At 46.0% G+C, this 25705-nt stretch overlaps 1 protein-coding gene across 3 annotated transcripts in view; it reads right to left on the reverse strand.

Annotated features, from left to right (window-relative positions):
- Ak5 (adenylate kinase 5) overlaps positions 1 to 25705 on the reverse strand; it is a 193731-nt gene that overhangs the window by 18040 nt on the left and 149986 nt on the right. For all 3 annotated transcript variants that reach the window (XM_052730986.1, XM_052730984.1, XM_052730985.1), the window contains 2 exons: positions 20582 to 20624; positions 16936 to 16980 (listed from right to left, as the gene is read on the reverse strand). In XM_052730986.1, coding sequence (XP_052586946.1) covers positions 16936 to 16980; positions 20582 to 20624 — 88 coding nt within the window. The remainder of the gene's footprint in view (positions 1 to 16935; positions 16981 to 20581; positions 20625 to 25705) is intronic.

Here is a 25705-nt window from a genome sequence, read left to right on the forward strand (position 1 = left end):
TGTTTTCAAATATTTGTAACCATGTAGAAGAATTGTAAGTGAAGCATGGGGTGACTGTGATGTCCCAGGTGTCTCACTCTAGAGCACGTCAGTGTTCCTTTCTACACACAGGGGACCAGAGTTTTCCCATCCACCCACACGGTCACATCTGCAGACCACCTTTGGCTTTCAGTGGAACCACCCTGATTGGCTCAACAGTGTCCGTTAAAGCCAGCAGACTAATTCAGGGTCCCATTTGCTCTTCTGGTCACCTTCGATGTGGGACAGTCCCTCTGGTTTCTTTGACACGTTTTAGGATGTCCCTTGATGTATTTTTTCTGTTTTTCCAGCTGTTAATCTGAGTATCTGTCCTATCGACTTGAATATTACATTGACTCTTTCCCTCCCCTTCCCCAAGTTTAGCTAGTTGCTAAATTAGAGGATTCTACATCTAAAAACAATAGCTAACCTAATAAAAGCTCATGGTACCCGTCACCGCTCTAAGCATTTTCTATGCATCAATTTAGAATAACAGATGATGCCCATTTTACAGGTGGGAAGTAGAGGCAGAGAGAGGCTAACTCCCTTGCGTGTCTAGTAGGAGCTAATCTGGAGTGTGAAGTTGGGGCTCTGATTGGCAGAGGTATGCCCTTCTCCCCCCCACTGGGGCCACATCTTGTCTCCTCATGCTCTCAGCCTAGAGTCTGGTCATCATTCTGTCCCTGCTTTACAGGATGGGTGTGGTCCATGGACCCTGCTGCTGTGAAGGTCTACCTGGAAGCACGCTGCCCCCACTTCCCGGTGGCCAGTGTTGTCCCGTGCTCCACGCAGCGAAGTGCAAAGGCCGGGCCATGGCATTCCAGCCCTCCAGCATCTCGTCCTGTTTCCCCTCTTCCACCTTTTCTCAGCCCACTTCTTAAAAAATGGATAAAAAATAAAAGTAACCTTCCAATGTGTCAAAGAAACCAGAGGGACTGTTCCACATCGAAGGTGACCAGAGGAGCAACATGGGACCTTGAATTAGTCTGCTGGCTTTAACGGACACTGTTGAGCCAAACAGGGTGGTTCCACTGAAAGCCAAAGGTGGTCTGCAGATGTGACTGCGTGGGTGGATGGGAAAACTCTGGTCTGTAGATGAATTTCTAAACAGTCTTATTAAATAAGAAACACAGAAGCAAGTACAGGGTGCAAGCCGTAGAGATCAGAGTGATAGCTGCCAACTAATCTTGGCTTACCACCTCACCATAGCTTCCCAAGCGAGCCTCTTCCTGTCTAACCTGTGCCTTTATTGCCTTGCTGTTCTGTCCTCTCATTGGCTCTTAGCCCAGCCACCTCACTTCCTCATCACTGCCTGTCTGTACAGACCTCCAGGTCTCTATGGTTGGTACTGGGATTAAAGGCGTGTGTCACCACACTTGGCTATGTCCTTGAACACACAGAGACTCTGCCTGCCATGTGATCGGATGAAGGGCGTGTGCTACCACCACCTGACTTCTGGTTACGGCTGGCTGTGACCTCTCATCTCCAGGCAAACTTTATTTATTAACATACAAATAAAATATCACATTTCAGCACAAATAAAATATCAACACTCTGGTCCCCTGTGTGTAGGAAGGGACGCTGACGTGCTCTAGAGTGAGACACCTGGGCCATCACAGTCCCCTCATGCTTCACTTACAATTCTCCTATACGTTACCAATCTTTGCAAGCTGGTTCCTTCTAGAGGACCCTGAAGCATTTTCTACTCCTGCTTCTCAGCTTCAAATGCCAGGTCCTTCCTCTTCTTTCTATTCCCTAGCTTTTAGAAAAAAAATTAAGCAATATTTATTTTATTTATTTGCTCTGTGTGTGTGTGTCCATAATTGGTGCTCGTTCATGCCTCCTAATCATAGCTTCCTGAAAAGGGAATATTTAAAAGAAAAATACAAAACACAATTGCAATTCTAGCCAGAATCACAACTCTCTCGGGGAGTGGGACTCGCTGTTAAGGAAGGAATGTCAGTTCCCGACCCACGTTAGCAGAAGGGCCTCTCGAGCTCCCTTCCTTGCGTGGCAGACAAGCCAGGAAGGATACACGTGTTCTGTCATTTGCTCCTCCAGATAGCTGCTTTAAGCCAAGTGGGGAGGTTCAGACACCCCCACAGTACTGCAAGGACGGTCCAAACATAATAGGAAAACAGCAATTACAGAGGGAGCAGAAACAAGGCAGATCGCCGCAGGGACAGCTCTCTCCTAATGCACATTCGCTCCAAGCAGTGACTCTGGCTTCCAGCTATAATAGGAAGGGAGAGCGTGGGGACAAGAGAGAGACAGACACTCAGAGGAAGAAGTGCTTCTAGGTCACTAAGAGGGGGTCACAGCTGAGCTCTGGGAGGCCACAGGATTTCTGTGGCTTGTGTTTACTTGGAAACTCCTTTCCTGGGATGGCTGTGGCTGGTCATGTGGAAAAGATATTTTCCGACTTGGCTTCCAAGGCAAAGACACCGTGTTCCAATTATTTCCTTCTTTCAGCCTCCTACTAATTTGACTATTATAGGTTTGCCCCTCTGAAATGGTATTTAATAAATCTCGACACAAAGGCAATTAAAACGCTCCGTCTCAAATTAACAGCAGCTGTGTGGAGCGGCGCTCGCTGCCCCAGCTAGAAGCCTTCCGTGGGAGCAACAGCTGCAGATTCTTAGCATTTTTGGGCCAAATGGTGCAGGCAGTGTGGAATTTTAAGTAACCTGTACAATGGCATGATTCTTCCTCTGGCTCCAAACTGGGGAGCAATGTGATTTTTCTCACTGTAAAAAGAGCATGAAGTCTGCATGGCTTTTCACCCTGTCTCTAACATCACCAAAGCCCCAACTTAACACTTTTAAATAAAGGGGGGACTTGCTATCCCTCTAGGATAATTTGATAACACGGGACCAAAGTCTTTTAAAGAACCCCATCTCAGAATGAAGGGTCTGTGCTCTCCAGTGGCCAGGTGACCGACAGCCACAATTGCTGCCGCCTCACTGGTGTTTCGTGTGTCATTAACTGTAGGCTTGTGCCCTCAGCAGACCCGTACACAGCCCCACATGGTATGAGTTAGAGTCCAGATGGAATTCCCCTTTCAAGGGGTCTGTCGGGCCTTCATGGGAAAAAGAGTGGAAAATCCTTATTTTCAATCTCAAATGGAATTTTAACAGATGGGTCTATTGAGTTTTCCATGTGAACCTCAAGTTGCACTAATGGAACAGGAAAAAACTCCAAGCCTGGCTTTCCACTCAGCCTGTCTCTCCCGAGAAGCCAGCTGAGGGAGTGATGCTCTTCCAGACCCGGTGTTCTTTGGGCTAGCCCTGTACCAGTTTTTATAACCTTTCAGCCTTCAATGAGAGGACCCGAATCCCCAGCAATTGTTGCTGCTGCCTGGCTTTGGGGAGGGTGGGGGGAGTCGGCAGAGCCGGCAGGGGTAACACATTCGGGTCCAGCACTGGAAAGCGCGGGCAGATGAAGATGTGCGCAGACAACCAGCTACCGAGGAGCACTTGGATGACTCTTCCTGCTGACTTTTCCGTAGTCATAGTGCCGAGCTGGGTCCACACTGCTGTGTCTGTTCTCACCACCTGATACTATCTACCACCTCAGGGATCACTGAGGAAGTAGAGCTGGGGTTATCTTAAAACCAAATCATGTATTTGTGTGAGTTCACAGTCAATATTATGAACACACTTCCATAAAACATGGTGACTTCCCCCCCACCAAGTGGAAATGATAAAAGGCATCTAATCCAGGGATATTATGAAGTTCATCTTTAAGTATTTATAGTTACATATAAGCTGACATGGGGTGGATATTTTAGATTTGGAGCATGAGGACCTCATGTAGTCTAGGTTGGCCTTGTGCGTGATGTAGCCAAGGATGATTTTCAGCTTCTGGTCCTCCTACCTCGACTTCCGAAGTGGTGTGATTACAAGTATCCACCACACCACAACAATCCGTGGTGTCAAAGACTGAATATAGCTTCATGAACTCTGGGTTAGCACCGGACCAACTGAACACAGCCCCAGCCATGGTGTCCGCTACTGGCGTTGTATCATATACTCTTAACTCTTGGCGGTAAGTCAGGCTTAGTGGAGGCCTACTCACACAGCTCTCACTTGGAGAACATTGATGGGAGGCTTCTGCAGTGTGACACTGATGGGCCCTGGTGCAAACCATCTTGGAGCTGTCTTCCCTCTGAGGAATATCAGCTGTGTGCTAGGCTGTGCTCAGGGCCGGCAAGTGCCAAGTCAGAGGGGGCTAGTGATGAATGGCCATGCCAACACAGTGATTTGCTCAGGAGAATCTAGCACAGTGTGGAACCCTCTACCATGTGGAGAAGTGGAAAGCAAGAGGGTCCTGCAGCCAGTGGTGCAGGAAAGAGTGTGACGCATTGTTCAGGGCCCAGAGAAGAGAGATCTGCCAACGACCCTGAGGGGCTCTCTGAGAGGCCTGAGCACCGCAAACGTGGTGCTGGCTGGTCTTGCTCTCCCCGCTTCCCTCTCCCTTGCTAAATGGTTAGACTACATTTTAAAGGAGCCACCAAGGTCTATTCTGTTATTTGGCCACTTCCTTATTTATGCCTGACTAAAACTCCAAGGTCCAGCTCTCAAAATTCATTATTTGGCTACACTGACTAACAGGTCCAACCAGGACTTACCAACTCATCCTAACACAGACGTCCTCCTTTTCTCCTTAAAAACCACTCCTGCAGACACCTGCTGCTGCCTTGGTGCAGAGGCAGCCGCTCCTCCCTGACTTGTCCCTCCGGGGTAATAAACCTCCTTTGTGCTGAGAACTTGGTGTCTGGGTGTGTCCTGTGCCGACTCTGAGGCCCCTTCAAGCCCCGACTCGGCGACTCTGCGGCTCTGCATTCCTGTGGCCGTGGATTGGCCCTTTACTTTTCCTGACCTTTGGTTTCGACTTGGGGAGAAATAATCAACCTTTTGTCTCACTCTGTGACTTTTTCCCCCACCAAGTTCCAGTACTTGACCAGTTGCCACGCTTTGATTACTTCTGAAAAAGTCTTTGATATCTGTCTGTTGTCTATAATCTCACTATAAATGTTCTGAAAAAGTCTTTGATATCTGTCTGTTGTCTCTAATCTCACTATAAATGTTCTCCATCTTTTCTCTCAGGCAAAAACATGGTACTTGGTACCTGGCCATTTCTAACAGAACCCTGTTCCTCAGCTCTGTCCTGAGTTATACCATTGAGCACACGGAGGTCTGAATCAAACATAATCCAAAGTTAGAAACAAATGTGGGCATTTCATCACTTAGAAATGTCTGACTATGTGCAAGCATGTAAGCTGTATCAGCATGTATGCAATTCTGCATGTGTATTTGATAGTTCAATAATATACACTGGATCTAGAGAACTCACAGAATTACATTTCTCTAAAGCAACGCAGAGGACATTTGTTGGATTCTGATTGCCATTAGCAAAGTGTTCCAGGCCTGTATTCCTACACTAGGCCAGAAAATTTCCCACAATCCAGTTTCATCCATGTATACGTCTGGTTGAACCTAAGAATTCACCACTTGGCTCGGAACTTCTCTCTAACGGTGTCTTCCCACCCATCAGCTTGTCTGTTCTCATTATGATCCCACCAAATTGATGCATTTCCTTGGGACTCTACTTCCCTAGTCAGCTGTACACCAGACGCGAACTGGTGATGAACTCTTTGCCTGCTTGGAAACTATGGTGCTTGCCTGACAAGTGCTGCCCACTCTCCATGGCCGGCGATTTATTCACTTCATTTATTTCCACTCTGAGTTGGTAGGTGTTCCTGGACAGAGGCAGAAAACAGCCCATTGGGTCAGGTGCTCTGACGCCGCCACAGCTTTAACACCTCTTGGCAACTGTGTTCCTCGTCTGCTGATATGAGATGCTCATGGTTGTGCTTGAGTATTTCCCAGCGTTCTCAGTGATGGTGATATGGGAGGCGGACGGGAGAATCCCTGGAGGCTTGTGGACCAGTTATCTTAGCCTACTGGGCAAAGTTCTAGGCCAATGAGAGCCTGTCTCAATCAAAAGGTAGAAGGCACCTGGGGACCAATGTCCAAGGGTGTTCAAGGTTGTCATCTGACCACACACACACACACCACATACACACACACACACCACACACACACCACACACACACACACACACACACACACACACACACACACACCACATACACACACACACCACATACACACACACACACCACACACACACACACACACACCACACACACACCACATACACACACACACACATACACACCACACACATGCACAACACACATACCACATATACACACACTACACACACCACACACATACCATACATACCACACATACACACCCACCACACATACACACCACACACACCACATACACACACACTACATATACACACACCACACATATATCATACATACTACACACACAAACCACACACACCACATACACACACACCACACACATACCACACACACACCACATACACACACACCACACACACACCACACACACACACACCACACACATACATACACACACAGAGTGATCTTAGCGCTAACATTGCACACTTTGACAATGATTAGACACAACTTTTAAATTGTGGACTATTTTCCGCATTTTTAAAGGTGAATGGTCTTTGCAGTTCTAGCTTTGAGAATATTAAGCAGCTTTTGCAAATCAGTCTATCCCGTTTCTAGGTAACCTCTGTTGTCGTTTTACCAAAAACTCACCCATTCCTGCCCTTGAAATCCTCCTCTCTAAATGAAAACGGTCTCAACCCTGAGTTTATGATGTTGTGACTGAATGATTCCATTCAGAGAAAAGCGATCTTGCTACTTAACTGTGACCTGACTGCCCAGGAACGGCCAGCCAGCTGGGACCCGAAGCCACTCCTGTGGCTTTGCCAGGCTGAGCTTCAATGTGCTACTGCTGGGAGCCAACGTGGCCTGCAGTGATTAGGAAAGCCACATCTTTATGCCGGTCAGTGTTTCATTAGCTCTGAAAGCCTTTGGTGGACATGTTGAAACATGCTAGTGACAGGTTCAGCCTGGGTCATAAGAACTTTAAAAGGGACTGGAATCCTGAGACAGCAGACATGCTTCCTTATTCTTGTGGCCTGGCATCTAGAGGTACCTGGCAATTGCTGGATCAGTGACTGGATGGTGAGCCCTTAGCAAGGCAGCCCTGTGCACGACTCAGGGGCCAATGGGCCTGGTTATAGGTCTTACAGTCTTGTACATGACACAGGGACAATGGGCCTGGTTCTAGGTCTTACAGTCTTGTACATGACACAGGGGTCAATGGGTCTGGTTCTAGGCCTTACAGTCTTGTATATGACACAGGATCAATAGGTCTGATTCTAAGCCTTGCTTTGGACTTGCTGAGTGGCTGAAAGAGAATTGATTTGCCCCCTCTCTGGGGCTACAGGGCTCCTACATCCTGGCTCTAATGAACAATCATTGGTGCAATTACACAAGCAAAGTAAACTAGGAAGCCCCTGGCCCCTGTGGCATGCTAAGAGCCCCTCTGCTTCCATGGCCTGGCTTCCTTGACTGTGAATTGGGACTGGATTCCATGAAGGGATCCCTGCTTTGGGTTGTGTTACTCGACAAAATCCCAGCCTATGGAAGGAATTTTATCCTGACCTGCTACAGTTAGGCCTGGAATATTCTCTAAAGGCCTATGTATGTTAAAGGCTTCAGTCCTCAGCTTGGCACAGTGGGATGGAGTTTAAGAGGTGGTGCCTACTGGGAGGATTTAGGTCTTGAGGGATGATCCCTGAAGGTGGCTGGGATGCTTGTTCATTCGTTTTCTCTTTCAGGACCTGGCTGAGGTGAGAAGTTCTGCTGTCATGTGATCCCACCACAGCAGGCTAGGCAGGCACTCCACTATTGACTCACAGCCTCAACCCATCTCCAGAGCTCTGCACAGCCAGCATTGGGCTGCCCAGCTCTTCTCTTTGCTGTGGAGCTGCCACAGTCTTGCTTGGTAGGAGCTGTACCAGCATGGTTCCTGCAGTGAACAACCAAGAAACTTAGTGTTAGGGAAAACATTCCCAACCAGGAAGGATACCTCTGAATGCCTTCCGATGATGACTCCTGGAGACTCGAAGTTTTAGAAGATTCCCCAGGAAAAGGGGGCAGGTATTTACAATTGACTTTGAAATGTATAAGAAGTAAAGCTACACTGAGGGGTAGAGAGAAGCACAGATCTGTGAGAAAATAAGATGTTGCAAAACGCTAATAGTAGAATGTAGTTGACAGGCACACAGTGCTCACTGTAAAAATGCTTCTAGCTCTGTTGGAAGTTTGAAATTTCTCATTATTAAAAAAAAAAAAGGCTAACCATCAAAACACATTCCCCAGGTGATTCTGGGGATGGGCCTATTTGGGAGCTTCTAGAGGAGATAAGCAAGAAGCAGCCTTTTGCTGTGATCCTCCAGGGGCTGCTTGGGGGGCTGTGCTGATCTTTCTTTTCATATTTACAGTATAATATGCTGAGATAATGGCTCCATGGTGAATGAGTAATTGTTATGACCGTCAATAAAGTCCTCATCGCCTTATTAAATGCTGGGCCATTCCTCTCACAGCAGACGGAGGAACTGCTGGTGTTCCCTGTCAAGCTGGCGGGAAGGTTCCAAGATATGCCTGAGAGTTCCTGCATGCCACCCAGAAGAAAGCCTCCATTTCAGCACTTTTTGGCTTTCTGTGTTGCCTAATAAACATCTGCTTTGTTTGTGATAGGTCAGGTGATGCTTTAAACAGTACTTGAAACAGGTGCTCTCTAAAACTCTATAATAGAGAACACTATGCCAAGAGCCACAGGTGCCCTGGTACCAGTAGATGCTGTAGGACCCCCACCTGGAAGGCCCTCTGGCCCTCCTTGCTGGAGTCAGGCAGATGTGGAGTTCACACATACACCACACAGTTCTCTATCAGCCAGTGTGGTCATTGGGTACCAGTGAGTTCCAGGCAAGTCAGGGCTACATAGAGAGAGACCTATCTCTCTCTCTCTCTCTCTCTCTCTCTCTCTCTCTCTCTCTCTCTCTCTAACACACACACACACACACACACACACACACACACACACACACACACATACCTCAAATGAACAAAATTCAGGAAATTGAGCACTTGTTGAAATAACTTTGGTAAACTCTTCACACAGCAGAGTGCAGGAGGTACATTCACCATTTTGTTGACTAATACCCGCTGTTAGTACAGGTTCAGGTGAAACCGGACTGGCACTTGAGACAGCGTTATAGGGCTTCCAGAAGGATTTCAGCCACGGGGAAGGAGGTCAGTCCTTATTGTGCCTGGCAAGCACATAGACTGTGTTCTTTTCTTTCTCGTGGTAATCTGGTATTCCAAATGGCCATGAAGTCAACAGTACCTCTTTCTTGGAGGAAATCATTTAAACTTGAAGAGGAAAAAAGAAGGAAGAATAAAAGAATGGAAGAGAGAGAAAGAAACTTGGCTGCATTATGCAGTATTCCAAGGATGGTGTCACGTACTTTTGAGTCTGTTTTTTGAAGAGTTTGTTATTAGCTTCATTTAAGTAAAGGAAGAAAGTACTCATGCCACTTCTGCTAGGTGTGGAATCCGTTTGCAGTGTAAAGTTTATGTAACTGAGTTCACTCTCAAGACACAATACCCACATTTCTCCACCAGAAAGAAGTCTCAGTGATGCATTCAAGGGCTCCCTTGGCCAGTACCCGCAGTGTTTGCCTGCCTCTTCTCGCCCTGAATGGCCAGGTGTTTGAAAACACAGGTGTTGGGGCCAAGACAGCGTGACAGAGCCATTTAGAATCTACACACTTTCCCGGAGGGAAGAGTTTTTGTTTTGTTTTTTTTTGGTGTGTGTGTGTGTGTGTGTGTGTGTGTGTGTGTGTGTGTGTGTGTGTGTGTGTGTGTCTTCAGCTAGGCCCATCTAAAGGCTGGGAGTCAGGTGGAAACTTACTTCTCTATGGAAACCCAGCTTCATTGGCAGGGGATTCACAGCCTAGTGCCAGGCATGATGGCACGCATCTGCAATCTCAGCATTCAGGAAGCTGGGGCAGGAGGATTGGGTCACGTCTGAGGCCAGCCTGGGCTATGAAACCTTGTCTCACAAATCTAAGCAAGAGCAAAAAGAGGGAATTAATTGTGGGAATCGGATTGCTTGATCTTGGAGGCCAAGAGGTCCCACCATGGCTATCTCAAGTCAGAACAAGGGAAGCCGGTGGTGGCAAGCTGAGCCCAAATGTCTAAGAACCAGGAGTCCTCTCAGGTTTCTGGCAATTTGATAGTCTAGGTAGAAGGTGTAAGTTCTAGAGTCTGAAGGCTGAAGAACCCGGAGCTGTGATGTCCAGGGGCAGGATAAATGGATTCCAATTCCCAAAGTGACAGAATCCCCGTTCCTCTTCTATGTTCCACTCCTACCGCCCGCCGGCCCCATAAACTGAATGGTGCTCGCTCATATTGATGAGTTCTGGTCTTCCTTATTTGGTCCATGGGTTCAAATCGAAGTCTCACTTGGAAAAACCCTGAAGACACCCAGAATTCATGCTTTACCCACTGTCTCGGTAGCACATAACCCAGTCAAGTGGATGCAAAATTGCCCATTGCTTTGCTCATGAGCTGTCTGCTTCAAATCACAGTAGAAGCCAGAGTCTAGCCTGGGATTCCATAGCTCAGCGTGGCCATTCTGATGATCTCGGTTCAGTCTCTTTCCTTCTGTCTTCAAATCAGGGCTTTCCTCCACCTTGAAGGGTTTCCTTGTCCGCCTTGTCTCCCTGGCTCTTCCCATTGTACTGATGCAATGCTGGTCCTCTGACACTCTTCTTCTGTCTCTTACATGTACCCTGTGTCCCTGGGTCCAGAGAGACTTTCAGAGTAGTCTAGACCTCCAGGAGCCAGAGAAGCAGAGCCTCTCTGGAGATGTGGCGCTGTCCTCTGACACCCCCACTCGGGAGGCAGAGATGGATCTCTGTGAGTTGAGGGCAGCCTGGCTACAGAGTGAGTTCCAGGACAGGATCCAAAGCTACAGAGAAACCCTGTCTCGAAAAACCAAAAAAAAAAAAAAAAAAAAAAAAGGCCAGGCAGTGGTGGTGCACGACTTTAGTCCCAGCACTTGGGAGGCAGAGCCAGGTGGATCTCTGTGAGTTCGAGGCCAGCCTGGGCTACCAAGTGAATTCCAGGAAAAGGCGCAAAGCTACACAGAGAAACCCTGTCTTAAAAAACCAAGTGGGGGGGGTGGAGAATACTTTGGTGAAGCAGAAAAAAATTAATTAAAAATAATTACCCACAACTATGCACTATATTAATTCTTTTGAGACAGGTTCTCACTATGTAACCCTGGCTGGCCTGAAATTTGATGTAGACTAGGCTGGCCACAAACTTACAGAGTTCCTCCTGCCTCTGCCTCCTGAGTGCTGGCACCTAGGGCAGGCATCACCTGACCCTTACCTTCTACTGGTTGGTGCTGCGAAGTGGGAGTTCGCATAAAGCCCTGGGCCACAGAGCAATAACTACTTCCTGGAGGAGGAGTATGTGTGTGAGTACATTGCTGAACTAGCTGCCCTTTTTAGCTGAATGCCATTCCTGATCCCTCCTTCCCAAGTACCATCCAGGCCCAGACCCGCTTGGCTTCCAAGGTCAGGTGGGATTATGTGTACTCACGGCAGTGTGGCTGCAGATCTCTTTACTTTCTGAGGAACCACCTAGGACTTGTCCGGCTCCACTATCCGCCAATCGTTTTGTTAGAGTGAATAAAGCCTGTCACTTCCAGGGAAACAGCTGGTAGCGTGTGTGGATTCCAGCTCCTCCCCCAAGGTGTACTGTTCTCTGATACGTCGTTTGTTTGTCTGTCTTCCTGGGAATGAACATTGGTAATGGTATTTTGTCTTTGTCTGGGCACAAGCACTTCACTAGCATCGAAGTGCTTTCTCTAGTGCCTGGCCTGTGTCAAGTGCTAAACTGACGCTGCTTTCTCTCACAGCGAGGTTCAGCAAAAAGCACCATATCGTTTTATATCAGATTTAAATCAACACATGAATGGGTTGGTGAAGCCAACATATTCATGCTGATCCCCAAGTAGATACTTCTGAAAGATAATTCATAGTCCTTTCATAACAGGAAACAATGCAAAGACAACAGGGTTATAACGAAGTCATAACAATCATTTAATACTGAATTTCGGGAAAAGTTCTCAATTCTCTAGGAAAATAAACAGGGCCGTGTGTAGTGGTTAACAAGGGATATAATAACACATAATCTTATCAGAATAACTCCCAAAGCTGATGGCTTGTGTTAGTTAGGCTTGCTGCTATGACAAAAGACCTATGAAAAGCAATGTAAAGGCCAGAAGATTGACTGTGGCTCACGGTTTCTGAGGGATTGCTCCATCATGGTTATGAGAGCATGGTAGAGCTACACAGTTCTCATCATGGCAACCAAGAAGCAGAGAAAAAGGGTACGGGAAGTGGTAGAACATGAGCTGTCCCCCAGAGGAGGCCCCCATGACCTCCTTCCTCCAGCAAGGTCCTGCCTCCTACACCTTCACTCTGTCCCAATGATGTCATCTTATTATGAATCTACCAAAGCCTCAGTAATTCCACTGATTAGGTCAGAGATCTCATGCTCTAACAATCCTCTTTGGAGACCCCTCCCAGACTAGCTAGAGGTGTTTATTAACCCAATTAAGTTGGCAATCAAGATTGCCATCACAATCTTTAAAACCAGTTCCCCACAGTACCAATGCCAACGTAAACAAGGCCATCTGTGTCCTGCCGCTTGGGAAGCTCCGGCATTGAATGATGGCTCCATCATTATGCCATTAGCATTGCCTCTCACTCGATTAACCAGATGTGTTTTCCAAACACTGATAGCCAGCACTTCTGTCAAGGCTTCGTGAGTCCATGTGAACTCAGACCACGTGATGTTTTGGGCACAGACAACATTGAAAAGTGGCGAAGGGAAAATCGATTGGGCAATAGCAAGATAACATTCAAGAGGAGGAGGAAGGAGAAAGGAAAGGTGGGTGGTAGAAGAGGTTATGAAAAATGGTAGGCACCCCTTGGTGGGACACAGGGAAGTTCTTTGAAGCACATTCTCCAAAGGCTTCCAATGTTCAGGAGTGGCTGAGCCCGTCTTGCATGGAGCAAAGCTTCCTGTATCCAAAGCCTATGGAGTCTCCACAAAGCCATGTGGTCTGCTTGCTTACCCTGTAGGGATAGTGTCTGTGTCTTTGGAAAAGGTACTTCTCTACAAACGGGAACAGAACAGTGATATTCCTGCAGGGGTCAGGAGTCAGCTAAGCTTATCCTTGCACCTGCCCCTCTGGAGAGGAGGGAACACTGTGCCTGAACATTCCTCCCACTGGGGTGGTGGAGAGCATTCCCACTTCCTCCACAGGAGCTTAGGCCCTAAGGGGGTCGGGGCCTAAGCCTTAGGGGGAAGGTCACCGCTCTCAGTGAGAGGGTTGTGCATCGTGAGGGGCATCGTAGAGGCTCATAATTAACCTGAACATAACCAACCTCAAGCCACAACCACAGCACCGGCAACCTGCCTGCCAGTTCCAGTCCAGGAACCCTGATTGCTGTGTCGGTTGTTATGGAAACAGACTACCCTACTTCCTAAGGAATTCATCATTCCCACAAATCTATTTTTTCACTAGTTATAGTCCATCCAAATGAGCGGTCCATGCGCCAGGAACAAGGAGCGCCAAGGAGCAAAGCCAGGGATTAGGAAAGACTTCCTCCAGGAGCAAGAAGTCAAGCCCGACCTTGAGTGATGGGAGACCAGCCATCTCCAGTAGAACAGACTGACAAGGGACAACAGAGCTGCAGTCAAAGCCTGACCTGGGGATATAGCAGGAAGGACATGCTGGGGCAGGCAGCATACAGTAATGGGAATAGTCTGCCGGGCCTGTGCCATTCTGCAGGAGCTGATGGTACCTGAATACAGGCAAGAGTGTTTGGAACATTAACTTTGTTTTAGGCACAGCAGTGAATCTGTCCACCCAGGCGCTGCTGGTTCTGCAGTTCTGCTGCTGCTCTGGCTGGAGCTAAGACACTAATGGCAAACTGCACAATCCAGGAATTTTTTTTTTTCTTGAGATGGTTTCATGTAGCCTAGGCTATCCACAAAGTCCTTTGGAGTCGAAGATGACCTTGACTTTTTGGTCCTCTACATCCACCTTCGTGTTGGGGACTGAACCAGGGCCTTGAGTGTGCTAGGCAAGCATTCCACCAATTGAGCCAGATCTCCTACCCACGAATCTTCTGCAGACAGAACCACATTTGTACCATTTACGTCTTGTGGCTCTGTTAAAATTTACCCAGACAGCTCTGGCTGTCCCTTTGTATTCTCAGGGACTTTATGACCTCAAACTGACCTGTGATAACACAGTCATTTTGCTGTTTGTCACAGGGGTATTTAGAACCTAGGCCTCAATTTTAATAGCTGTCTTAGAAGAGAGAAGTCAATTCCCTGTATCAGAGTGGCTTTGTCCCTTCTGTCTAAACTGTAAATTGTTTTATTTTCCTAAGCAGGACAGTGGCTGACCAATAAGTAGAAAAACAGGAGAATTTGGTCAGATCTGAGAAAAATCTTCTGTTCAGAGAAAGAGGGCCTGAGAGGTCTGAGGACCTGGAGGGTCTCGTGTTCAGTCTTGCTGTCTGTGATTCCACACTGTGTTCTCTGACTCTCTGAAGGGCCCAGGGCTTTGCGACAGGTGAGCCGAGGTCTTCAGCTACGCCCAGACCACAGAGCGACATTTGACAAAGCATTTCCAAGTTAATCATTGAGTCACAGTAGTGGGAAAATTGGAAATAATATTGCCAGAGGTGGTAATGGTAACTAGAAGCCATGCTGTATTATTGTTACAAGCTTTAGGAGAATCACATTATTAAAACCACATGATAATGAAGGATTCCTCCTCTGAGTTTCTAGATTATCAACTTTAAAGGATCTCTCCTTTCCCTAATTTGGTTTCTAATACAAAATCTGAACAGAGACTAGAATATAGTATGGTATAAGGAAGCCTTCATGCCTAGGAAACAGACTGTTAAAATTTCAGTAAGCCATAACCAGGACCTATTTTTCTTTGAATTTAAGATATCCAGTAAAGGTTAAGAAATACACTTTTACTTCCTGAGAAAAATACAAAACAAGTATGGTAGAACTGATGGCTAGGGACCACCAGAGGCAAGCAGAGGAGCCCTAAGGAGCCTGTAAATCTCAGGAGTCTCACAGACACGTGCTCTTCTCAGCTGGAGTTTCCCTTCTGCCTCCTCCCATGAGGCCCTTCCAGCTCCTCCTTCTCTGTTCAACATGGCCTTCTCAGGGAAGCTGTCCTGTGGTCCTTACCCATGTGATATCTCAAGGCTTCACCCAGACTGCTCCTTTCTGCTTTTTAACTCCTTAGTAACACTTCTCGGGGGATGTGATCAGTTAATCACTCTCTTCCTTAGGATGGGGTGTCTGGCTCCATCCCAGCCACAGTCCCCTCAGACAGTTACTGTGTGATGAGGGTGAGAACCCGGCACAAGGAGATGTAGTCACAGATCCTTGTCTCCAGACTGCCACCAGGTAGCTGAGTGACTTTGACCAGCCTCTCAACTTCTCTGGGCTCCATCCTCCCCACCTGACAATGAAGGAGATTTACCCCAGAGGTGCCCAAGGTGGTATCCTAAAGTCAGCATGCATGTCTAGAAGTCGATCTGATTGCATTTCTCTAGGGAAGACACCATTGTTTTCCCATTCTTGAAAAGGTAGGAGATCTGTCACTATTTATAAGTGTAGATAGATACTTAAATAGAAAATGGACAAGGTGTGGGTACTTGCTAATAATATATATATATATATATATATATATATATATATATATATATATATACACACACACACACATATGTGTGTGCATACGTATACATACATACATACATACTTGAATAATAAACAGGAAAGTGTAACTTTTTGGAGGCATTCTGCCGACCTGACAAGTTTTGGAGAGGGTTGGGGATTGAACCCAAGACCTTGAACATAACTGGGAAGATCTCTTGTCACTAAGCCACAGCTCCTCCCCACATTTAAACTGTTGCAAAACCAGTTTATTCCTGTCCACAAGTGAAGCTGATCTCTACTCCATGATCTTGCCAAGTCCCTTAACTGAGTGTCGCTTTCTTGTCTGTGCAGGAGAGGTGGAATAGGGCCGGACCACCCATCTATGGCATTGTTTGAGGATCACCTGAGATAACCTGGGGCACGGCAGGTGCACAGAAGGAATGAATCCTGTGGCATTTTCCCCACATCTTGTTAGAAAGTATCAGTTTACTAGGACACTGAAGAAATGTTTTTTTTGATGTGTGTGTGTGTGTGTGTGTGTGTGTGTGTGTGTGTGTGTCTGTGTGTGTGTATGCGTGTGTGTGTGTGTGTGTATGTGTGTGTATGCGTGTGTGCGCTATTGGGGATCAAATCCAAGGCTCCACACATTCTAGACAAGTGCTTTAGCCTTGGGCTGCACACCCAGCCCCAGACTAGACTATTTTGACTGTGAGCTGTGCAGGATACAGTGTGTGGTGAGGGAGGTATGTTTTCATGTATGGTCGCCACGCATTTAGCTTAAGTAGAGGGCTGATAGTCAACAGCAAAGGGGAGTGTCGGACATTGACACACAGCATCCCCTTGGCCTTGCAATGCGTTCCTCTGCTGTAGAGCTGAGCTGGGGCGGAGACTCCTGCAGCCCTGCCTTTTCTATGTGGAAAAGCAACAAGGCAAAAAAAAAATTAAATCGCCTATTTATGCACGCAACCATCTGGAAACCTCAGGGGTATTATTTTGATCAAAAGAGGAACATGATTTCAAAGCAGGACAGAATGAGAGATGAATATAATTTTTCTGCTATTACAATATTATTAGCAACTATATTAGAAAAGTTGAGAGCTGTTACTCACCCATCAGGAAAATAATTTTACATTTTCTCAAATCCTCCATTAAGCCTTTAAAATAAGAATAATTTAAATTATTGGCAAGAAATAGTGCGCTGAAGCCCTGACTCTACTCATGTTCTGCAGAGTTGAGTCCACAAGGAATAAATAAATAAATAAATAAAATTGTGATGAACAGATGGTAGTGACTGTGTAGGCTCTCCCCCAGACCTAGTATTTTTGTTTAATACAGACTTTTAATTCTAAGTGTAAAACTGATACCATCAAATAGTGTGACTCACAAGGAAAGCCAACATTTTTGTCTGTTTTTGGTTTGGAGATTGTTTGTTCGTTTTTCGAGACAGGGTCTCTCTGTGTGTCCCAAGCTGGCCTCAAACTCAGCTGGACTTCAAACTCTCCACTCTTTTGCCTCAGCTCCCTGAGTGTTGGGATCACAGGTGTGCACTATGCCTACATATAAAGCCAATCTTAAACTTTGTATTTAACTTTCCTTAAATATCCCTGCTTGTTCTTTCACTTTAAAATGTAGTACTTTCCTTTTCTTTTTTTTTAGAGCTGAGGATCGAACCCAGGGCCTTGCGCTTGCTAGGCAAGCGCTCTACCATTGAGCTAAACCCCCAACCCTGCACTTCTCTTTTTTAAGGGTTTCATATATGCACACATTGTATTTGACTGAAGTCATTCCCATTCCTCCCCTCCTCCTTTTAGATCCACCCCACCCTGACCCAGTGCTTCACATCTGCAACCATCCTGTTTAATAAAGGGGAAATTAACAGCAAGATGTCTAGAAGACAAGAATAGTTTGTAGATAGAACAGACAATGCCACTTTCTATTTTAAGTTGTGATGTAAATTTTCCTTTAAAATATCGATATTAATTTATTATTCATGAGTCAGATCATAGAACAGGACTGAACAAGTAATAAATAGAATCAGTAGTACATAGCAATAATCATGACAGTGAAAACAAGGTCTGAATTTGGGGAACCACTGCTTTAAGGAGAAATGATTCAAGATAGGGAAAAGTATGAAAACATCTGGAGTTAGTGAAATCCTAAGTGATTCTGGATTGGCAAGTGTTGGAATGGGAACCTCAGGGGCGAGGAGACACGTGCTACATTTCTGGTCCCACAAGCAACAGGCTTGACCTGCACAGCGGAGGGCTGTGGGGTGTTGGGGGACAGGGAGAGAGATTGTGATTGTGTGTTTTTATTGGCGTTTGGAACTTGAGGTTTCACACATGCTAAGCAAGGGGTCAACTGCTGAGCTATATCCCCAGCCCTTACAGTTTATTATTATTAGTTTCACTTTATATCCTTATCCTGCTCATATGTTTGTGCACCACATGTGTGCATGGTGCCCACAGAAGTCAGAAAAGGGTGTCAGGTCTCCTGGAACTAGAGACGATGGCTGTGAGCCTCCATATGGATGCTGGGAGCTGAACCCAGGTTCTCTGCTAGAGCAGATAGTACTCTTAACTGTGGAATCATTTATCTAGCCTATCCCAGTCCTTTGGATTTTACTTTTTAATTTGGGGTGGGGGTCTTACTAAGTGGTGCAGGTTAGCCTTGAATTCACCCTGTAGTCCAGGCTGGCATTGAACTTTGAATATTCTGACTCAGCCCCCTGAACATCTGGGATTACAGGCCTGTGCCATGGTCCAGCTGGTGTCTGGAATTTTCTATGAAGTCAGATACAGAGCATTCCTCACACATTCTGCAGCATCCCAGCTTACCTGGGCATCTTTGACCATATTTGCAATTTAGGAAGGCGGCCACATTTATTGTGGCTATTTTCGTTATTTTCAGGAGAGCTCATATGGCTATACCCTATTTCAGTTCAAAAATTATTTTTAGTTGATAACCATATATTCATACAATGTAGTAATTACTAAGTTGTATAAATAATTTTTAGTGACTTGGGAACATGCTTATATAACAATGTGTTAAAAAGTGTGATGATATTTATATATACACATAGATTCTCATCGGGGTAAAAATAGGATGAAGATGACATACCGAAGTGAGGCAGGCTAGACCGTTAGGCACGAATGTCATTGGTCATAAGGTTTTAGCTAGTTCTAGTTTTCTACTTTAAAATGCTTCTGCAGTGAGTGTGCTGATGTTGTCACCAGGAATAGGGAAACCTCCTAGAGCAGCCATCCATCCCGCAGGCAGCTGAGACAGAGCCGGCTGTGGGCAGGCCGAGCGACGGCTCTATTTCAGCTCATGATTCTGGGCCTTCCCTGATGATCGCCACCGTCATTTGGTAACTGTTATTGTCACACAACTGCTGTTTCTATTCTCATCAAATGACAGTTCATCTGGCCCTTCATGGATCAATGGGGAATTAGAGCTGGGGCTATTTAAAAAGCCAAATCACTTGTATGAGTTACAGCCAATACTATACACCTCTTTCCACAAACCATGGTGACTTTTTTTTCCCAATTAGACAGGACAGAATGTATAAACCTAGGCAATTATGAAGCTCATCTTTTATAAACACTATTAAATTTGATCTATTTTCAGCTCCACATATAGCTAGCATTGAGTGGATATTTTAGTTTTTAAGTGACTGTTTTTGAGATATGGTCTCATGTATCCCAGGCTAGCCTCCAACTTACTATGTAGCTGAGGATAATCTTGAACTCATAATCCTTCTGGCTCCACCTGTTAAATATTGGGGTTTCAGGTGTGCACCATCATATTTAGGTTATGAAAGCCTAGAGATTGAACCCAGGGCTATGAGCATGTTAGACAAGCACTCCCTAGTTCTTTGAGAAACTTTTAACATGATAAAATGACAAAGTAGTACTGCTTTGGGACGTGTGTTGGGTTGGCTCCCAATGGGACACCGTAGTACAGTAATTGCTATTTGGGAAAAAAAATTCTGTTTCCAACTCAATTAGCCATAATTGCACCTCAGATAAACCCCATTGTCTGTTACTACCACTTTGTTTTTTTTTTTTTTTTGGTTTTTCGAGACAGGGTTTCTCTGTGTAGCTTTGCGCCTCTCCTGGAACTCACTTGGTAGCCCAGGCTGGCCTTGAACTCACAGAGATCCGCCTGGCTCTGCCTCCCAAGTGCTGGGATTAAAGGCGTGCGCCACCACCGCCCGGCACATTTTTTTTTTTTTTTTTTTTTTTTTTTTTTTTGGTTTTTCGAGACAGGGTTTCTCTGTGTAGCTTTGCGCCTTTCCTGGAACTCACTTGGTAGTCCAGGCTGGCCTCGAACTCACAGAGATCCGCCTGGCTCTGCCTCCCGAGTGCTGGAGTGCTGGGATTAAAGGCGTGCGCCACCACCGCCCGGCTGTTACTACCACTTTGAATCTTCTATGTTCCAACTGAGCTGAAGAACATTACTCTTTACCATGTGACCTTGCTACACTGTAACCCGTGTGACTTCCGGTGGGGATGGGACAGTGACTGTCTCAAACATCTTGACATCCACTTCTCACTGAGCTTCTTGGGAGTCATGTTGTCTGGGCAGTTAGGAGATGCTTCTCTTAGTAATGATTCCCTTTGGCTCCTCATCAGGATAACTCATGTTCACTGGCCAGGGGAAAGCACACTATTGTTTTTAATCTTCTTAGTTGGTGTTAAACAAAGAAAGCAAATTTGAAGGGATGTGTTCTGATTAGCAAAGGAAACTCACCTCCCATGGTGTCCTCTCCAAACACATTTAGTTGATCGTCACCCTGTTTAAAAAATAATCATAGAGTTAGAGGGTAACATTAACAGATACGTTTAAGCTCCTTGCTAACATTAAATGCTTGACCTTTGAAACAGGTTAACCCCATTAAGGGAAGAACTTCCAGACATTTGTCCAGATGAGTAACAGAGTTTCAGGAGTTACGTTGTTGCAAGGCACGCAGTGGTAAGGGGCAAAGCTGAAGCAAGCCTGGCCCATCTGTCCTCAGAGTCCATGGTCTGGAGGCAATGGTACAGAGTCCAGTTTCATTCTTTTGGTGCATAAATTATGGTGGGCAGAAGAGCTAGCTTCAAGAAGACAAAATTCTTCAATGTTAGAAGCTAATGAATAGGCTTGGTCACAGCTGTTTTGTGAACAACCCCTAATTTAAAGTCGATGTTGGCAAATTTTTCAGTGAAGGGCCAGGTAGTAAGCGCTTTTGATGTGAGTCTCGCTGTCCCTGGCCATAGTTACAGTTTGTTAGTTCCTGAGCATAAAATGTGGAAAGACTATGTGATCATTCTTTTTTTCTGATGTTTGTCTTTAAAGCTTTCATCTGACCTTTGGCTAGGTGACTTTTCCTTGTAGAGAAGCCCCTGTATTTGGGGGACATGTTTATACAGAGCCATTTGTTGAGAACTCCCATCACCACCTACATCGTTGCCTGTCTCATTTTCCTTCTTCCTAGGTTACCACACGTGCAGGGTGGTTTTAACTGTCAACGTGACATAGCCTAGAATCATCTCTGGGAAGAGTCTTAATAGAAATTATTTAGATGGAGTTGACCCATGGATGTATCTGTAAGAAACTGTTTTGATTCTTAATTGATCAGTAAGATTTAGTCCACTGTGGGTGGCACCATTTCCTAGGTTGAGCCCTGAACTGCATAAGAAGGCCAGCTAAAAGGCAAGCAAGCAACCGTGCGGCTTTTGCTTCTCTCTGCTCTTGACCATGGATGTGATATGACTGAATGTTCGACTTCTCAATGGTGGACTTAAGCCTGGAATTGTAAGCTGAAGAAACCTTTTCCTCTTCAAAGTTGCTTTTAGTCACAGCATTTTGCCACAGCAACAGAAATGATGCTAGAAAACCACATGTAGATGTTTCTTTCCAGGTACACAAAAAAGCGATTTCCAGATATCTAAGGATGCACTTGAATTTAAATGTGTGTGGGGTGTGGTGTGGTGTGGTGTGGTGTGGTGTGGTGTGGTGTGGTGTGGTGTGTGTGTGTGTGTGTGTGTGTGTGTGTGTGTGTGTGTATGCTGTTCTTCTATTTTTGCAGGGCATTCTGGGTAAATTTCTGTCAATACATGATGTTCCCAGCATAGTATTCTTGGTTGCACCGTATTCTGTTTTGTGATTGGGACCATAATTAATTTTTTAACCAGTTCTTTATTGATGAGCAAAGCTGTTCTCATTCTTAGACTGTTTTAGGGAAGGTGGCTCAGAGAATAAATTCATATAAATACCACTCCACACAAATATTCCTGCAGGGCAAGTTCTAGGATTGCAAATTTGTGGTTACAGATTAAATGTATTTATAATTGTGATAGATTTTTGCCAAGCTGGTCTCTGTAGAGGTTACAGTGTTCTGCAAGGACAGCGTCCATGGCACTTCCCCAGTCTTTTGCATTTAATTCTCTCAAATGCCAGAGTCAGTTCAATGAGGTCAGCTGGTCACACGGACCCCTGGGGCAGCCTGCATGGAAAACACTTTGTCTCCATACAGGGCCTTGACACCTTGTTAGACTCGAGCCTTTGGGCATCTTTACTGCTTGTCTTCTTAGATTGCCCTGTCTCTGGAGATACTGCAGTAAGAGAGGATGCTTAGCAGAGTGGTCATTCAGGGACACATTCACATTAATTTATCCTCTCTGTGAAGGGAAACAACCTCAGAACTCCTAAGGCACATTCACTCCCAATAGTTCTCTTATTGAATCTGCCACTTTCACAGTAGGGCAATGACCATGATTTCACCCATTCCTGCCATTCTCTCCCCCTTCCCATCCTGAAGATGAAGACACTGAGGGGTCTTTGGCTATGCCACCATGCCCTTGGTGAAGTCAGTGGTGGAATGAGACCCATGCCTTTCACTGTCTTGAGCAGCTCCAAAGATTTAGTCCCATCAGCAGAGCAACCATGGTGGGTGTTGGTGGTCTTCTATTGCTTTCTGGAGTTTCTGGCCTTGGCACTCAGGATCAAGCAGTCTGTGCCTGTGAACTGGGATGACTCTATGATACAGATGGAGCTCTGGAGCTCCCTCCAGGATCAAGACAGCTTGGGTGGAGCAGGACCACCATTCTGCTGAGCTGTTACCCCTGCACTGTCCTGAGAGCAAAACCATTCACACCTTTGCATGAGAATTTCTGCCTCAGGTGCAGCTTATAGGGAAGCCGTGTGTCTGTACTCTTCTGGAACAATAAAAATGCTTGTCCAAAATGCACACACAGTAGGAGGGTTACTAACAATGGGTAGAGAACGGCTGCTAATCAGAATCTGCTCTCCACTGGTCAGACAGTTGTTGGATACATCTAGGTGATGTCAAGAGGAAACTGAGTCCACCCCCTCACTCTTCAGTATTTTTAGATTATAGAATGATACACTGACAGGCTGAGATGTGCCTCATCTTTCCTGTTTACGGTAGCATGCCTTGGGAGTTTGATCAAAGTTACTCTGAATTCCTAAACCAATGGACTACATTGCAGCAGGGCCCGCCTCATCTCTATCTGGCTTTTGGAGGTTGACCTGTTTTTATCCTTAGCTCTTATTCACATCTATCTATTCTGTTTGCCCCAAGGCTATGACTGAACCCCACTTTATTTCTATTAGCTCACTGGTAGTGAATAGGTTTCTAGGGCATAGAAGGAACTGTCATTTGTTCTTAGGAATGTCATGCACAGGCATGAAAACTCAGATGAAGGAAATGTTTGATTGAGGGTACAGTTCTCCAGTGATTCTCAGTATATCTCACATGTCTAGGGTAAATCTTCTGTAAATAAAATGATAGGCTCAGTGGCAGAGTGCTTTCCTAGAGCACCCAGGGCTCTGGTTTTTACTCTCAGTCCCATAAAACAAAATCAACCTTTTCCCTAGAATTTGTGAAGCTACACATTCAATTCACAGCAAAACCAGCCATGAACCAACCAACCAACCAGCCAGCCAATCAGCCAGCCAACTAGCCAACAGCCAACAACCAACCAACCAACCAACCAACCAATCAACCAGCCAGCCAGTCAGCCAGTCAATCAGCCAACCAACCAGCAAACCAACCAGCCAGCCAGCCAGCCAAACAGCCAACCAAGCAAACCAACCAGCCAACCAGCCAACCAGCTAGCCAATCAATCAACCAGCCAGCCAGTCAGTCAGCCAGCCAGCCAACGAAACAATGAACCAATGAATGAATGAACAAATGAACCAATCAATGAACCAATCAACCAGCCAACCAACCAGCCAACCAACCAACTAACCAACCAACATTAAGGGCTGGGATTGTAGCTCAGTAGTACAATACTCTCTTGGCATGTAGCTAGTCCTGAGTTTAGAATCCAGACATTGCAAAAATAGTGTTTATTTGGTTGGGGATATAGTTCTATGGTAGAGCTCTTTTCTCACATTCTCATGGGCCTGGGTTCAGTCTCTAGTACTAAGCAAGAATAAATGAAGAAAGGGAGGAAGGGAAGAAAGGAGGGAAGAGGAAGGAGGAGGGAAGGAAAAGGAAAGAAATCTGGCCTTTTACACACACACACACACACACACACACACACACACACACACACACACACACCACTCATGAGGGGTGAAAGGAAGCACTTACTTTAGTGAACAGGATGCTAGGGGCCTCTGGAGGTGCAGTCTTGCCTCTTCCCATGCTAGGTATGTTCTACAGGAAAGGTGCTAATTTGGGGATATCTGCTGGACAATGAGGGGAGGTGTGGTCTCATTCTGGACCATCTGAGGTGTTCTTTATGCTCGGTTGCACTGAGGTTGCACTGAGGTGAGACTGGAGAAGTCCCACTGCTCTGACCACCAAGATTCTCCTGAGTGCTTTGGACACTTCTTTGTGTTACAGCTTTGATTCTTACAGCCAGCCTTTTGTCACTTTGAGTCTACATTGAGAAGTTACACTTTATGGGTACAATGAGGCAAGGTGACTTTCCATAGCCTTAAACTAAAGTTTAAGGGGACATGCTATGGGATAGCCTATTTTCTGAACTGACCAAGACAGCATGCATATAGGCACAGATTTCATAGAAACATAATTTGTAACACACAAACATGGAGTCTAAAAGCTCCCTGCAGTGATGCAGTTAATGCCAGTCAAGGGTGTCTGTCATGGCCTGAGAGCGAGGTTGTAAAGTCACCAACACAGCTCTGCTTGCTGCACGTTTTTGGCTCTCTACGTGGTGTGTTGATAACTGGGGAAAATGTTCATAACTCAACTGAAGTTCATAACTCGTCAGCTCCTCATGTAAATGCTCAGAGAAATGCCAGCTTCCACCACAGGTTGTCAGGTCTCTAGCCACCATTCTCTAGTCAACCAATACTCCACTTCCTATCCCCACGTGGATGTGCCTACAGGCCGCTACCTTTGCACAGCTGCACGGGGTGGGATTATGTGCAGGGGCATCAGCTGATTGGTGTGAGGCTCTTCCTCTGGGATAATGGAGCCTGTGTTGGGTACTTCTCTTGCCATCAAGACCAAATGCCCGACACGAAGACTTGGGATAAAGGAGACATTCTGGGTTGAGAGTGTAGTTCATCACGTGGGAAGGTGTGTCAACCTGAGTGGCTCTGCCTGTAAGTGGGACTGTGAGGCTTGTCCACGTGGCAGACCAAGAGGCAGAGAGATGTATGGGAGCGGTCGTCCAGCTTTGTCCTCCTCCTCTTTTTATTTAGCCACACGATAGTGCCACACATGTTCAGAGTGAGTCTTCTCTCTAACTTCTCTGGAAATACCTTCCCAGATGGACACACCAAAGGTGTGTCTCCTAGGTGATTCTAAATTCCGTTAAGTTGACAGTGAGCATCCACTACTACAGTGTCTATCATCACCAATGCGACAAAGCAAAGCCTTGCCACTACTAGTTC

Source organism: Peromyscus californicus, unplaced genomic scaffold (assembly GCF_007827085.1).
Source record: "Peromyscus californicus insignis strain IS unplaced genomic scaffold, ASM782708v3 Scaffold_9__1_contigs__length_137607984, whole genome shotgun sequence".
NCBI lineage: Eukaryota > Metazoa > Chordata > Mammalia > Rodentia > Cricetidae > Peromyscus > Peromyscus californicus.